At 35.8% G+C, this 17,989-nt stretch overlaps 1 protein-coding gene across 1 annotated transcript in view; it reads left to right on the top strand.

Moving 5' to 3' along the window:
* The window catches only part of SLC6A17 (solute carrier family 6 member 17), a 260,585-nt gene extending 243,528 nt beyond the window's left edge, over window positions 1-17,057 (top strand). The window contains 1 exon segment of the mRNA XM_053706840.1: window positions 10,799-17,057. Coding sequence (XP_053562815.1) covers window positions 10,799-11,167 — 369 coding nt within the window. The 3' untranslated portion in view covers window positions 11,168-17,057.
* Window positions 17,058-17,989: the final 932 nt, after the last annotated feature.

Here is a 17,989-nt window from a genome sequence, read left to right as displayed (position 1 = left end):
CCAAATACTACAAGATTTTAAATGTATGTGGGATGAGTCTGATGTGCACATGTATTTAATGTTTTAAGGTTTTAATTTGTATTTTATTATGATGTTGGATTAGTAAAATACATTTTTATCATACTCCAGGATAAACAATTTTTTTGTAATAAAACCCTTTTAAACTTATATTTCTTTCATGTAATTAGCAAGAGTCCATGAGCTAGTGACGTATGGGATATACATTCCTACCAGGAGGGGCAAAGTTTCCCAAACCTCAAAATGCCTATAAATACACCCCTCACCACACCCACAATTCAGTTTTTACAAACTTTGCCTCCTATGGAGGTGGTGAAGTAAGTTTGTGCTAGATTCTACGTTGATATGCGCTCCGCAGCAAGTTGGAGCCCGGTTTTCCTCTCAGCGTGCAGTGAATGTCAGAGGGATGTGAGGAGAGTATTGCCTATTTGAATGCAGTGATCTCCTTCTACGGGGTCTATTTCATAGGTTCTCTGTTATCGGTCGTAGAGATTCATCTCTTACCTCCCTTTTCAGATCGACGATATACTCTTATTTATATACCATTACCTCTGCTGATTCTCGTTTAAGTACTGGTTTGGCTTTCTACAAACATGTAGATGAGTGTCCTGGGGTAAGTAAATCTTATTTTCTGTGACACTCTAAGCTATGGTTGGGCACTTTGTTTATAAAGTTCTAAATATATGTATTCAAACATTCCTTATTTTTCAGACAGTCAGTTTCATGTTTGGGATAATGCATTTGAATTAATCATTTTTTTCTTACCTTCAAAAATTTGACTCTTTTTTCCCTGTGGGCTGTTAGGCTCGCGGGGGCTGAAAATGCTTCATTTTATTGCGTCATTCTTGGCGCGGACTTTTTTGGCGCAAAAAATCTTTTCCGTTTCCGGCGTCATACGTGTCGCCGGAAGTTGCGTCATTTTTTGACGTTATTTTGCGCCAAAAATGTTGGCGTTCCGGATGTGGCGTCATTTTTGGCGCCAAAAGCATTTAGGCGCCAAATAATGTGGGCGTCTGATTTGGCGCTAAAAAATATGGGCGTCGTTTTTGTCTCCACATTATTTAAGTCTCATTTTTCATTGCTTCTGGTTGCTAGAAGCTTGTTCTTTGGCATTTTTTCCCATTCCTGAAACTGTCATTTAAGGAATTTGATCAATTTTGCTTTATATGTTGTTTTTTCTCTTACATATTGCAAGATGTCTCACGTTGCATCTGAGTCAGAAGATACTACAGGAAAATCGCTGTCTAGTGCTGGATCTACCAAAGCTAAGTGTATCTGCTGTAAACTTTTGGTAGCTATTCCTCCGGCTGTTGTTTGTATTAATTGTCATGACAAACTTGTTAATGCAGATAATATTTCCTTTAGTAAAGTACCATTGCCTGTTGCAGTTCCTTCAACATCTAAGGTGCAGAATGTTCCTGATAACATAAGAGATTTTGTTTCTGAATCCATCAAGAAGGCTATGTCTGTTATTTCTCCTTCTAGTAAACGTAAAAAATCTTTTAAAACTTCTCTCCCTACAGATGAATTTTTAAATGAACATCATCATTCTGATTCTGATGACTCTTCTGGTTCAGAGGATTCTGTCTCAGAGATTGATGCTGATAAATCTTCATATTTATTTTAAATGGAATTTATTAGTTCTTTACTTAAAGAAGTACTAATTGCTTTAGAAATAGAGGATTCTGGTCCTCTTGATACTAATTCTAAACGTTTAGATAAGGTATTTAAATCTCCTGTGGTTATTCCAGAATTTTTTCCTTTTCCTAATGCTATTTCTGCAGTAATTTCCAAAGAATGGGATAAATTGGGTAATTCATTTACTCCTTCTAAACGTTTTAAGCAATTATATCCTGTGCCGTCTGACAGATTAGAATTTTGGGACAAAATCCCTAAAGTTGATGGGGCTATTTCTACCCTTGCTAAACGTACTACTATTCCTACGTCAGATGGTACTTCGTTTAAGGATCCTTTAGATAGGAAAATTGAATCCTTTCTAAGAAAAGCTTATCTGTGTTCAGGTAATCTTCTTAGACCTGCTATATCATTGGCTGATGTTGCTGCAGCTTCAACTTTTTGGTTGGAAACTTTAGCGCAACAAGTAACAGATCATGATTCTCATGATATTATTATTCTTCTTCAGCATGCTAATAATTTTATCTGTGATGCCATTTTTTATATTATCAGAGTTGATGTCAGGTTTATGTCTCTAGCTATTTTAGCTAGAAGAGCTTTATGGCTTAAGACTTGGAATGCTGATATGGCTTCTAAATCAACTCTACTTTCCATTTCTTTCCAGGGTAACAAATTATTTGGTTCTCAGTTGGATTCTATTATCTCAACTGTTACTGGTGGGAAAGGAACTTTTTTACCACAGGATAAAAAATCTAAGGGTAAAAACAGGGCTAATAATCGTTTTCGTTCCTTTCGTTTCAACAAAGAACAAAAGCCTAATCCTTCATCCTCAGGAGCAGTTTCAGTTTGGAAACCATCTCCAGTCTGGAATAAATCCAAGCCTGCTAGAAAAGCAAAGCCTGCTTCTAAGTCCACATGAAGGTGCGGCCCTCATTCCAGCTCAGCTGGTAGGGGGCAGGTTACGTTTTTTCAAAGAAATTTGGATCAATTCTGTTCACAATCTTTGGATTCAGAACATTGTTTCAGAAGGGTACAGAATTGGTTTCAAGATGAGACCTCCTGCAAAGAGATTTTTTCTTTCCCGTGTCCCAGTAAATCCAGTGAAAGCTCAAGCATTTCTGAATTGTGTTTCAGATCTAGAGTTGGCTGGAGTAATTATGCCAGTTCCAGTTCCGGAACAGGGGATGGGGTTTTATTCAAATCTCTTCATTGTACCAAAGAAGAATTCCTTCAGACCAGTTCTGGATCTAAAAATATTGAATCGTTATGTAAGGATACCAACGTTCAAGATGGTAACTGTAAGGACTATCTTGCCTTTTGTTCAGCAAGGGCATTATATGTCCACAATAGATTTACAGGATGCATATCTGCATATTCCGATTCATCCAGATCATTATCAGTTCCTGAGATTCTCTTTTCTGGACAAGTATTACCAGTTTGTGGCTCTGCCGTTTGGCCTAGCTACAGCTCCAAGAATTTTTACAAAGGTTCTCGGTGCCCTTCTGTCTGTAATCAGAGAACAGGGTATTGTGGTATTTCCTTATTTGGACGATATCTTGGTACTTGCTCAGTCTTTACATTTAGCAGAATCTCATACGAATCGACTTGTGTTGTTTCTTCAAGATCATGGTTGGAGGATCAATTTACCAAAAAGTTCATTGATTCCTCAGACAAGGGTAACCTTTCTGGGTTTCCAGATAGTTTCAGTGTCCATGACTCTGTCTTTAACAGACAAGAGACGTCTAAAATTGATTTCAGCTTGTCGAAACCTTCAGTCACAATCATTCCCTTCGGTAGCCTTATGCATGGAAATTCTAGGTCTTATGACTGCTGCATCGGACGCGATCCCCTTTGCTCGTTTTCACATGCGACCTCTTCAGCTCTGTATGCTGAATCAATGGTGCAAGGATTACACAAAGATATCTCAATTAATATCTTTAAAACCGATTGTTCGACACTCTCTAACGTGGTGGACAGATCACCATCGTTTAATTCAGGGGGCTTCTTTTGTGCTTCCGACCTGGACTGTAATTTCAACAGATGCAAGTCTCACAGGTTGGGGAGCTGTGTGGGGATCTCTGACGGCACAAGGAGTTTGGGAATCTCAGGAGGTGAGATTACCGATCAATATTTTGGAACTCCGTGCAATTTTCAGAGCTCTTCAGTTTTGGCCTCTTCTGAAGAGAGAATCGTTCATTTGTTTTCAGACAGACAATGTCACAACTGTGGCATACATCAATCATCAAGGAGGGACTCACAGTCCTCTGGCTATGAAAGAAGTATCTCAAATTTTGGTTTGGGCGGAATCCAGCTCCTATCTAATCTCTGCGGTTCATATCCCAGGTATAGACAATTGGGAAGCGGATTATCTCAGTCGCCAAACGTTGCATCCGGGCGAATGGTCTCTTCACCCAGAGGTATTTCTTCAGATTGTTCAAATGTGGGAACTTCCAGAAATAGATCTGATGGCGTCCCATCTAAACAAGAAACTTCCCAGGTATCTGTCCAGATCCCGGGATCCTCAGGCGGAGGCAGTGGATGCATTATCACTTCCTTGGAAGTATCATCCTGCTTATATCTTTCCGCCTCTAGTTCTTCTTCCAAGAGTAATCTCCAAGATTCTGAAAGAATGCTCGTTTGTTCTGCTGGTAGCTCCGGCATGGCCTCACAGGTTTTGGTATGCGGATCTTGTCCGGATGGCCTCTTGCCAACCGTGGACTCTTCCGTTAAGACCAGACCTTCTGTCACAAGGTCCTTTTTTCCATCAGGATCTGAAATCCTTAAATTTAAAGGTATGGAGATTGAACGCTTGATTCTTAGTCAAAGAGATTTCTCTGACTCTGTGATTAATACTATGTTACAGGCTCGTAAATCTGTATCTAGAGAGATATATTATAGAGTCTGGAAGACTTATATTTCTTGGTGTCTTTCTCATCATTTTTCTTGGCATTCTTTTAGAATACCGAGAATTTTACAGTTTCTTCAGGTTGGTTTAGATAAGGGTTTGTCCGCAAGTTCCTTGAAAGGACAAATCTCTGCTCTTTCTGTTCTTTTTCACAGAAAGATTGCTATTCTTCCTGATATTCATTGTTTTGTACAAGCTTTGGTTCGTATAAAACCTGTCATTAAGTCAATTTCTCCTCCTTGGAGTTTGAATTTGGTTCTGGGAGCTCTTCAAGCTCCTCCGTTTGAACCTATGCATTCATTGGACATTAAATTACTTTCTTGGAAAGTTTTGTTCCTTTTGGCCATCTCTTCTGCCAGAAGAGTTTCTGAATTATCTGCTCTTTCTTGTGAGTCTCCTTTTCTGATTTTTCATCAGGATAAGGCGGTGTTGCGAACTTCTTTTGAATTTTTACCTAAAGTTGTGAATTCCAACAACATTAGTAGAGAAATTGTGGTTCCTTCATTATGTCCTAATCCTAAGAATTCTAAGGAGAAATCGTTGCATTCTTTGGATGTTGTTAGAGCTTTGAAATATTATGTTGAAGCTACTAAGTCTTTCCGAAAGACTTCTAGTCTATTTGCTATCTTTTCCGGTTCTAGAAAAGGCCAGAAAGCTTCTGCCATTTCTTTGGCATCTTGGTTGAAATCTTTAATTCATCTTGCCTATGTTGAGTCGGGTAAAACTCCGCCTCAGAGGATTACAGCTCATTCTACTAGGTCAGTTTCTACTTCCTGGGCGTTTAGGAATGAAGCTTCGGTTGATCAGATTTGCAAAGCAGCAACTTGGTCCTCTTTGCATACTTTTACTAAATTCTACCATTTTGATGTATTTTCTTCTTCTGAAGCAGTTTTTGGTAGAAAAGTACTTCAGGCAGCGGTTTCAGTTTGAATCTTCTGCTTATGTTTTTCATTAAACTTTATTTTGGGTGTGGATTATTTTCAGCAGGAATTGGCTGTCTTTATTTTATCCCTCCCTCTCTAGTGACTCTTGTGTGGAAAGATCCACATCTTGGGTAATCATTATCCCATACGTCACTAGCTCATGGACTCTTGCTAATTACATGAAAGAAAACATAATTTATGTAAGAACTTACCTGATAAATTCATTTCTTTCATATTAGCAAGAGTCCATGAGGCCCGCCCTTTTTTGTGGTGGTTATGATTTTTGTATAAAGCACAATTATTCCAATTCCTTATTTTATATGCTTTCGCACTTTTTTATCACCCCACTTCTTGGCTATTCGTTAAACTGAATTGTGGGTGTGGTGAGGGGTGTATTTATAGGCATTTTGAGGTTTGGGAAACTTTGCCCCTCCTGGTAGGAATGTATATCCCATACGTCACTAGCTCATGGACTCTTGCTAATATGAAAGAAATGAATTTATCAGGTAAGTTCTTACTTAAATTATGTTTTTAGCATTTTTGCGCAATCAGGATTTATTTGTTTAATTTAATCGCAGTAGAAAGCCAGGTCAGCCGTTAGAGGCCGTTTGAGGCTGGGTCAGGCAAGGGAATATTGATGTTGGATCATCTTCCTTGAGTTTTAAGCTGTCTTGTTGTTGGTGTAAGCACTTTATACCAGGTCTAGGCAAACAGAACAAAAGGGTCTTATTGTCCTGACTCACATATAGGGTTGCCACCTTTTGTCCAGAAAATTCCTGGACACTTTTTAAGTGGGCGTGGAGAGGGCGTGACTTGGGGCGTGGTCTGGGCGTGGCTTGGGCGTGGCTTCTCGCGGCCTCAAATTCGTTATGAAATCAATTTTTATTATATATATATATAAATATATATATATATATATATAATATATATATAATATAATATATAATATATATAATATATATAATATATATAATATATAATATATATAATATATATAATTTATAATATATATAATTTATAATATATATAATTTATAATATATATAATTTATAATATATATAATTTATAATATATATATATATATATATATATATATATATATATATATATATATATATATATATATATATATATATATATATATATATATATATAAAATATATATATATATATATATATATATATAATATTTACACATAAGCCCCCACAAAAAAGGACCATATCAGTTAGAATAAAACAGCAGACACAGCCAAGTATTACTCACAGTTTCTCTGTGACTGGCTGCACTGCTCTTGTTGGCTTAGGGCCGGCCGGGGCAAGGGCTCCAGGAAGACTGCTGCTGCAGTGGACCTACAGTTGACGGAGGTCGTGGTCTGGCCATGTTTCAGCAGGCAGACAGCCCGCTGCGCGGCCACCGCACTTCTAACACCTGCAGCCGGATGTGATGACTGAGACTCCCCTCCTCGATCCTCTGACTTCCCCCCTCCCACTGTCCCACACTAATCACTGTCTCTCCTGAAGGCAGCAGACTCCACCTACCCGTTTTTATCCCCCCCGGCTAAGCGCTCCTCTGGCCAGCTAAAGTTTTTTTAAAGTCACTCTGCTCACTGCTGCTTGCTGCGCCAGGGGAGCGTTTAGCCCGGGGCATTTGAGGCTAGTTCCGGGACACGGGACACAGAGCCTCAGACCGGGACTGTCCCGGTGAAACCGGGGCAGGTGGCAACCCTACTCACATAGTATACAGGTTTAGGATACTGTTGCTAATATCTTGTATCAGCTACAATTGAAAGTAACTGGTGATATTAGTGAGGAGCTGTGACAAAGAGATGCCGCTACATGTGCAGCTTGATCTTGATCAAAAGCAAACCACACGTTGTAGAGACAGTTTTGTTATGATCACCACTGTATATCTGTTTCTTTATGTGTGGATAATCCACAGGGCATTTGAAGTTTCTTTCAGTTGTCTGCCATGCATATGTTGTCTGCTTGTGTGGCTACAAAACTGTTGTCCTCTCTCTATGTCAATATGGGGATGATAAACTTGCTCTTGGCTTATGCCAGATTTCCGGTAACATTCTTGTATTCTGTTGTGGATGTACATCTCCTTTGTATTGTGCTTTCCCAGGGGACTACTGATCCTTTGTATGTGGTATTGTTGGCTACATAACTCTCTGTGTGATTATTGGTTTTCTTTGATTTCTGACAATACATACAGCTCAGTGTTAAGGGATTCATATAATAAACACTAACATTTTATTATACCAGTTCCTATCCTCCTTTAGTTATCCCTTGAACCCCTTAGCATGTAAGCCTACGAGCCTAGATGCTTTGTAGATCACCTTCATGAGACCTAATTTACAACAGTGAAACTCTTGGCAGGGCCCTCAATCCATTTGTCTCCCATAATTGTTACCTTGCATATTAGACCCGTGTTTTTAGCGCTGTGCAATCTCTGTTGGCGCTCTACAAATAACTGAAAATAATAATAATATACATACATAACAGTTTAAATATTGAATATCAATGCAAGGACTGACTACATTATATCTACAATGTTTGAAATAAAATGCATGGCCATGTGTAATGCATATTAGTTTAAGTATTGGAGATATAAATAAAAAAAAATGTAGATAAAAATGTAGATATTCTTGCTTGATGCATTTATTATTTTAAATATAAATATATTTTTAAAATAGATATTTATGTAATAAAAGACAGTTGCATTATAATTATAGTATCACATAACTCTATACCTGTTGTGTAATAATATAATTGTAATACTAATGCCTTTTGTAACATGTAAGTTTTAAAATATATATTTGTTTACAATTAAAAACACAAAAAAAAAAGATTAATTTATATACAATAGTTAAAAGAATGTGCATCATACATAAGAATGCAAAAAAATAAAAACACTGTAGATAAATGCTCTATTAACCCCTAAGATGCCCTAACCTAATCAAGGCCCATACAGGTATGGGACGTGGTTAGGAGATTAAGGCCTAATAAATGGTAACCATTAATAATCATCTAATCAACCCCATACAGATATGGAGGGTGGTTAGGAGATTAAAGCCTAAACTGCTACCTTCCAATACAAACTAGAACTACACTAACACCTAAACTCCCTCTAAACTAAACCCCCTAAGTTATAATAAAATAAAAAAATCTAAATTACAAAAATAATAAACTACAGTGTCCAAATTTTTAAAAAAAAACACCATTATACCTAGAACTAATCTACATGCCCCATAAAATAAAAAACCCACCAAAACAAAATAAAAATAAACTCTAACACTGAAATAAATTACTATAGCCCTTAAAAGGGCATTGCCCTAAAGAGATCTCAGCTCTTTTACATAAAAAAAAACAATTACAACCCCCCCTCCTACAATACTAATAACCCCCCACCCCCAAAATAGCAAAATTTCAGTCTTACGGCTAAAGTTTTTGTTTTTAATGGGTTTTTTATTTTATGGGGCATGTAGATTAGTATTAGGTATAATTATGTTGTGTTTTATTTTGGATACTGTAGTTTATTATTTTTTAGATTTATTTAATTGTAACTTAGATTTTTTTGTTTGTATAATTTAGGGGGTTTAGTTTAGAGGGGGTGTTAGGTAGAGTAGGGTTAGATTGCGTTTGGGGTTGTGGCAGCTTATCTTTAATTTTTTTTTGTAACTTAGATTTTTTTTTTTAAAGTAACTTTGGGGGTTTAGTTTAGAGGGGGGCTAGGTGTTAGGTTAGTTTGCGTTTGGGGTATGTGGCAGTACAGGGGCACACTGCGGTGTGTATGTGGCAGTATAGGGGTTAGAAGGATAGTACTTGCGGTGTGTATGTGGCAGTATAGGGGTTAGAAGGATAGTACTTGCGGTGTGTATGTGGTAGTATAGGGGTTAGAAGGATAGTACTTGCGGTGTGTATGTGGCAGTATAGGGGTTAATAGTTTAGATACTTGCGGTGGGTATGTGGCGGTATAGGGGTTATTAGGATCGATGCTTGCGGTGGGTATGTTATGGTATAGGGTTTAATAGGATAGGTACTTAATAGTCTAGTGTTAGTTTTCATTTGTGGAGTACTTCGGTTTGAGGGTATTAGGATTAGTGGTTAGACACAGCAGTTATATATTTCAAAAGAATCCTTTACTATACATCGCCAATATGGGTGGCGATGCTGGGTGTTTGCTTAGCCAGCATCGCCAACCAATGGCATGTATAGAAGACGCCTCTCACAATGCCGCTATGTCGGGAGCTTGGAATATTTTGACAGGCTCGCTCTACATAGCGACAGATCCTTTGGAATATTTTGCCGCCTCGTAGCACTTTCGATCATCGTGGCCTAAGTGAGTAATGAGGGAGATGTGTGTCACTGTGGTAAAGGAAAGTGCTGGAGTACAATACACTGGAATAAACCAATGGTAAACACACTGTTGTTATTTTCTTGGATTATATGCTGAAAACTCGCTATTGATTTGATTTGCTGGAATACTGCTGTGAACTACAAAAAAAGTCTATTAAATAATCTAGTAAATAAGTGATTGAGCATTGGAGTACCAGAAAATAAACAAGATATTATATGAAATATAAGGAAAAATTGCAAATAACTAGGCATGGGCATTAATTCTTGTGAAGTATCACCATAGTAAGACCTGTGCAAATCCAGATTTTAGTGTGGTGATCTATCACAAGCATAAATTGGAGCCAAAAATAGCGGAGCAGCCACCTACTAATGAAGCTGCCGAATACCCATGCCTAAAAATGTATCGGTAATACAATCACATTATAATATAAACCTGACCATATTGATTGGAAATAAGTACCTATATGTAACATACACTAAACCCATATTTTCTCTTGACTTATTTCCTTAAAGGGACACTGAACCCAATTTTTTTTATTTTGTGCATAGAGCATGCAATTTTAAGCAACTTTCTAATTTACTCCTATTATCAATTTTTCTTTGTTCTCTTGCTATCTTTATTTGAAAAAGAAGGCATCTAAGCTTTTTTTTTTTGGCTCAGAACTCTGGATAGCACTTTTTAATTGGTGGATGAATTTATCCACCAATCAGCAAGAGCAACCCAGGTTGTTCACCAAAAATGGGCCAGCATCTAAACTTACATTCTTGCATTTCAAATAAAGATACCAAGAGAATGAAGAAAATTTAATAATAGAAGTAAATTAGAAAGTTGCTTAAAATGCCATGCTCTATCTGAATCATGAAAGAAAAAATTGGGGTTCAGTGTCCCTTTAATTAAGCCCACTAAAGATATTGTGCTAATACCTCTTCTACTCACCATAACATTTTTTTGTTTCAGGCTGAAGAGCACTATGTGTTGTACCCTCCATGGGCTCTTTCATTGTTAAGTTGCCTTATTGTAGTAGCAATTATTCCAGTCCCTGTTGTCTTCATCCTTTGGCAATTCCAACTCATACCAGATGGATCCAACAGACTTTCTGTGTCCTACAAGAAAGGTCGTATGATGAAAGATATCTCCAACTTAGAAGAGAATGATGAGACTCGCTTCATACTGAGCAAAGTGCCTAGTGAAACCCCATCTCCAATGCCTACTCATCGCACATACCTGGGCCCTGAAAATGCCAATCCTTTGGATTTAGGTGGGGCATCTAATGGACGATATGGGACTGGCTATGTTCTGGCAACCACTCCTGAGTCAGAGTTGTAAGCCATGTTGAAAGAAAGTCCTCTCCTAAGATTAATCTGCAATATAATCAAATTTATGTGAGAGTTTATTTTTTTGCAAATTAAGGTTTTAAAAAAAATATGTAAAGACTCTACCCAGCAGAGATTATTTTAAATGAAAAACCTATCAATTATAATGTATTTATTAATTTTTAAATATCAAGAAATAGTTGGTCTTCATAGTACATCTAGACCATTGACTGGATGATCATTTTTTTCAGTGAAGATCTCTTGATCTTTGTCTGGACTTTTGGTAAAATGTTGCAGTGAATTTTCAGAACATGTCAATGTATAGTCACACATATATTGGGCAGACATCAATAATGTAAAAAAGAATAAAAAAGGACAAAAAATAAAATAAAAAAACAAACGTGAACATATAAACTCAGGTGTGCAAAATAAGCATCAACTAATATTTAATTGCAATTATCAAATAGTGGAATTCTGCATTAAAGGCACAAACAGAGGAAGAGACAAACCATATAGACTGATTCATCTAAAACAAATTTGACCTATATGGGATATTGTGCATTATTCTTTCTCTATTTCTTCTGAATAGTAACATGTTTTGCATTTCTATGCCCAATTTATTTGTATAAGTTGACATTACCAAATATTATTGATAAATATAGCAAAAGATATATAATAATATATAAGCTTTAAATAACAATAAAGACAAAAACTTGCAAAATATTACACATTAAGGCCCCAAGGCTTTTATGACATTGTACAATTTAAAAGGATAAGTCATATGATATTTATAGAACATACATATAAAAAATGGATTCATTATATGTTTCCCGTTATTCCCTTGAAAATATAAAATGTTGGCAATAATTACCACTTTCTGTGAGATTTGAGCACTTTTGATTACTTAATGGGAGACAGAACCTGTTAAATATGCCAATACAATCCACACATACACACATTGAATGTTTGTTAGATTACTTCTGTAGATGATATCTATACTTTGGCCAGCCAGAAAAATAAATAAAAAGTTTTTGTATTAGGTATATTTAATTAATTATAGTACATTGTTATGCTAGTGCCCCTTTAATGAAATGAAGGCCCAAGAAAATAAATGTTATATTCTATCATTTGTATAGCTATACTGTTATTTGCATTTTTAAAACTAGAGAATAAGAGAGAGGCATGTGGCATTGTTGTTGTTTAAAAATAATTGTACAAAAAGCACATCATTGTTTAAACAGAGAAAGTAATTTGGAAAATGTGGGAACTCTTACAGGGTGAACACAAATAGAACCTCATGGGAGGGACTTACCTACCTTTTAGCACATTATCAGCCATTTCAAGGATCAGGAAGGTCCCAAAGGTTTCAAAAAGAAAACATCTTAATGAAGTATAATAATTTGTGTAAAAAAAAAAACAAATGCAAATAATTTTAAATTAATCTATTAAAAATAAACTGCATTTAAACTTTAGTAAGAAGACTTGACTAAGACATTACCTACTTGAAATGTTTAATGGTAATATAAGAAACATCCAATAGTGTTTTGAGGGGGGGAGCAATCAAATTAGTTTATTTCAAGTCTCAAATTTATACTATTATCCTAACATTTAATTTAATTTTGCACTCTGCTCAAAATCTCTAGTTTGAATGTTACTGCTTTTTTTTTTCTAAATTAAATATTTAGATAATTCCAGAATGTCATTAAACTCTATATTTAATTATTATATTGTCACCTCTTTTTCAGGAACATTTGCAATAATTGCCATTGTAAATTTGATGGGGCTGTGTGGGATGTTAATGTATGACTATATTCTATAGCTATATATACTTTCTCTGATTTGAAAAAGCACATTGGTTAACTCCTTATCCTCTAGAGGACTGCACAATCAAACCATAGCACAGAGAATGACAGCTAAACACTGAGATTAGACAAGTACCGCCAAGTACTGCCACCTTTATAGTGAGCCATATATATTATAAAAGGTGAATAATTTATTGCATTAGGTTATGGAACTAAGCTTTAGGTGTACTTGGCAAAAAGCTGATCCAACAATAAAGAAGAACAAAAACCTACTTAAATAAGTATATTATGTTAAAGGAGCGCCATGTCTGAAAATAAGATATTTTATAGGGCATAAAACTGGCTATACAATTTACTGGAGATTTATTTCTAAACTTAGTCATTTATAATATATCACATTTTAGTGTTGTTTTGCTGTAGTTTAATATGCTAATGATATGATCTCTGTTCTAATGCACAGTTTAATAACCTTGTATTCTTTTTTGTTTCTAAAGCCAACAGTGATAGACCCTGTGTTAGCTTACTGCTAGGTTCCTTTCTCAAGGTTCTTTAAAAATACATTACCGCAAATTAGCATAGCTATATATATATATATATATATCTGATAAAGGACGACACTCACTTTGGAAAGACCAGTGAGTGCCGTCCTTTATCAGTTATATTCAACCGCTGGCACCCTGGCAGCTGTTACTGTGGTGAGAGTGGTCATTTTTTGAACATATATATATACTGTATATATAGTGCTGAGTGCTAATATGAAGTAGCCGGGTGGGAGTACTGTAATACTTTCCAATATTGTAAAGTTTTCTGTTATTTATTAATGTCACTTAAGCTATCCAAAGCATAAAGTAAGTACATAATTTAACATAATTTGATTCAGTGATAATTTGTACAATAAACATTTTAAAAAAATATTAGCTAATTTTAGCTTAATATTGTCTTAAATTGTAGCTGTGTGGTCAGTAAAATCAGCTGAGTTGTATGCCCATTAAATAATTCCTGGAGAAAATACTAATATGAAGAGTTATTTAGTTTAGGATAAAAACTGTATAATGTATAGCCAATTATAAGACTCATGTATATCTCACATATTGCATCATACAGTTTGTTGAATTACATTTTTATAGATCAGAATTTCAAAATATCCAACTTGAGCATGGGTGTTAAACTTGGGTATAGCTTGTTAAGCTAAAACAATTTACCCAGGGGCTAGCCCACCTAAGCTCAAGCAGAAATATCCTAAAGTCATGTCAGTCTGCTAATAATTGGAGTTAAAACATTATATTTTACAGCCTTTGAGTTTATCTTGCACTTTAAAGGAGATAGACATATCCCAAATCAGTGTAATGTTGTCTTGGTATCTCATACACAATATGGAAAGAAGAGCTGTAATCAGTGGTGGTTTTGGAGTTAAGGGGCAAACATCCTGCAGAGTTCTGTCCATGGACCACAAAGCTAGGGACTAAGTCAGGGAGGCCAAATTGTGAGTGATCCTCAGCCCAACCAGCCTTTTGCACGTCCTGACCTCTACTGACTATAATACACTATCAGTATTGACAATACCTCTCAATTTATTTCCCTTTGCCTGTCTTTTTCATTTCTTTTATGAACTGTGGATAATTTGCACATATAGTAATTGTTATAATTGCAATTTGACAAAAGTTTATGAAATACCAGACCTTTAACTGTTTTGGGACTGTAATCTTCAATTAATTGTCAACCTATAATTCTCCTTATATCATTTAAGCCAATGCAACTTGACAATGGTAAATGCTATATATAATTAAGAAAATATATGTATAATTATATATTGATATATTGTTGTGTATATTGTATATTTTACTGTACATGTCTGTGTAAATTATGTCTTTTCTGTAACAAGTGAACTACGCTCCTTTTTCAGTTGTGTATATATAAAACTTTATGTACTGTAAAAAAACCAACAACAAAAAGCTATAATTTTCTAGTGACTTGTGACTGTATCTTCCAGCCCTTGGAAGCACAACTGCTGATTATAATTCTGTGGCATTTGCTATTTGCTTTTATATGTGTTTCATATCAAGCTCTCATTAGTTAGTTAACACTGTGTGTTAAGACTAGATGTATGTATGTTGACCTCCGCACATTTTTGAGTAACGTAGGATATATTTCCCTGTTGCAGCAGAACAGGTGCAAGGTGCACACAGCAATCAGATTAAAGCCACATCTTTGTCACAAACACATAAAATGAATGGCCTGGGAAACAGCCAAACCTTGTAATGGGCCAATTAGATGACTTTGCAGAGCACAATATAATGCTTCATCAGTCTCCGAGGGGAATTTCAGCCAGTATCAAATCCACTCATGGAACACTGAGGTTTTAAATAGCACATACAATAATTTGATAAGCACAAAAGAGCAAAGCTCTTTCATCAGTAAGAATCACATCTGGTGACCAAATGTCCATCGATATTCCAGAATTCTCTGCTTCTGACTCATATGCTGGCAAAACCTCTTTAGTCGATCTAAAGGTAATATGAAGGGCAGCAGTTGTCAGTGGATTCATTCATGTTAGGGCTTGTTAATATAGAGAATTACCAAGTAGTAAAATTTTAGCAATAATTTCAGAAGTTGGACTTCAGGAATGCAATATATGTTTTATCACAGAAGTAAAAGATAAAGACCTAGATTACAAGTTGAGGGCAACTGATAATACCCACAGCATTATTTTGTATTTGGCCTCGCACAAACAATAGCACACAATCAAGTATTAAATTATAGGTTAACATGCATTTTAGCCAAAGCCTTTTTAGTGCACCAAATAAATAAACAAATCATTTTTATTATCATTTATTTGTATAGCGCCGCCAAATTCCGTAGCGCTGGCACTTCTACTTTAAATAGGGAAGTGTGCTCATAAGTCGTCAGTTAAGTGATGTACTCTTACACAATACAAAATACCGCTTATGCATTTAGAACAGTAATTAACTATTATTGGTTATTACTATATATTCAAAAGCATGGAAGGCATATATCAAAGAACTTAAAGGGACATGAAACCCATTTTTTTCCCATTCATGATTCAAACAGAGCATGCAATTTTAAACAAGCTTTCCAATTTACTTATATTATTATCCTTGTTTAGTTCTCTTGATATTCTTTGTTGGAAAGCATATCTAGATAGGCTCAGGAGCTGCTGATTGGTGGCTGCACATACATGCCTCATGTTATTGGCTCACCCATGTGCATTGCTGTTTATTCCGCAAAGGATACAAAGAGAATGAATCAAATTCGATAATAGAAGTCAATTTGAAAGTTGATTTAAATTGTATTCTCTATCTGAATCATAAAAAAAAATGGGGTTTCATGTCCCTTTGACCAAAAATTCCAATATTGGCTTTGAATTTGAACATTATCTCACTTTATTTTAAGTGCAACCTCTCCTAGAAATATATGAGGGAAAGAAAGCACCTGCGCAATCCAACATGAAATTTGTAGCACACATTATACTAGGATACATGATATATATTAATCATGGGCATGTACTACCAGAGCAAAAAAATGCAAGAGGTATGAATTATGCTCCACTCCGGCTTGTATTTTTGCACTCCACTTGTTATGTAGCACAATATGTTATTGGGGAGGGATATATTTATATCTATAAATTATTTAAAAGAACAATATAGAGGAATTATTTTAAATAATACATATCTCATTCCCTTTATCAAAGTAGATGTTAGAAGGTGATAAGTCAATCAAAGATCCTCTGGGGATCTTTACTGTGGCTTTGTATCTTCCCTTGCCCCTGAGGTTCTGCTCATTGTCAGATGGGAATGTTTCAGTTATTTACATGATCATCTAACATAATATTAGTATGTCCTGGATTCAGAAATGGTGACAAAGGGATAAACTACAGAGTATTGCAAGATGCTATGATGTTCTGATTTAGTACATTGTTTTTTCTGTGGTTGCCTACAGTATCTGCTGGTTGTGTGTAATAAATAACCATTTTATTTCCATTAGTCTTCTTCCTTGTCTATGCTATGTTTTAGCTTAGGATACAAGGTGTATAATAGACCAAAACACTACACGTGTATCTGAAATAAACTGTTCTTACAATTACTGCTTCTATTGTATTCATTGATTGGCACTGTTTATCAACCTCTTACAAACTAATAGCATTATTTATTACTAATGGAAAACAATAAAGGGACAGGAAACCCAATTTTTTAAAATCACATGCTCTATCAGAATGAGAAAAAATGGGTTTTATGTCCCTTTAATATTCTAATGAAAATTATATTTTCTAAGACAAATCTCCCAACAGTGATTCAGTATCCTTAAATGGATATGATACTCAAAAATGTATTTGTTCCATCTGAAATGTATTACAGTGTTTTTTAAAATAAATATTCCTGTGCTGAATACATTTCTTTTCTTTCCTATGGCATGGAGAGTCCACAACTTCATTCCAATTACTAGTGGGATATTCAACTCCTAGCCAGCAGGAGGAGGCAAAGAGCACCCCAGCAGAGCTGTTAATTGTCACTTCCCTTACCCATTATCCCCAGTCATTCTGTTTGCCTCTGTCAATGGAGGATGTGCGAAGATGGTGTCTGAAGATATTTAATCCTTTTATGGGTATTTTTCCCTGCAAGCAAGGATTAGGGGCGATGCTGTGTCCATGTCAATCTCTTTAGCAAGAGTAATGTTGGCGATTAGCAGTTACAAAGCAGCAAAGTGGTCTTTGCTTTATTTCTAATATTATTGCTACCCCTTTATAGAAAGCCAGGGTTGGTTACTCTGTTCTACTTCTTTCTTTTTCTTTAGGTCCCTGATAAGGAGTGGATTGGCTATTACACTTAGGAAGCTGTTACTGCCCGGCAGCTAGATCCATAGGTAAGTGCCTTTGCCTTCTGGATACTGAAGGACAGCACTTTTCACATTTGGGCAGTTTGGGAGGCACTGGTATATGTGATACGTTAAGGGGTTACATTTTTTTACCCTTAATTTTTATGAGGGACTGGCTGAAGGGTTAATTAGGGACTAGTATG

Source organism: Bombina bombina, chromosome 3 (genome assembly GCF_027579735.1).
Source record: "Bombina bombina isolate aBomBom1 chromosome 3, aBomBom1.pri, whole genome shotgun sequence".
Taxonomy (NCBI): domain Eukaryota; kingdom Metazoa; phylum Chordata; class Amphibia; order Anura; family Bombinatoridae; genus Bombina; species Bombina bombina.
The sequence above is the reverse complement of the archived record's forward strand: the minus strand, read 5'-3'. Positions and strand labels throughout refer to the sequence as shown.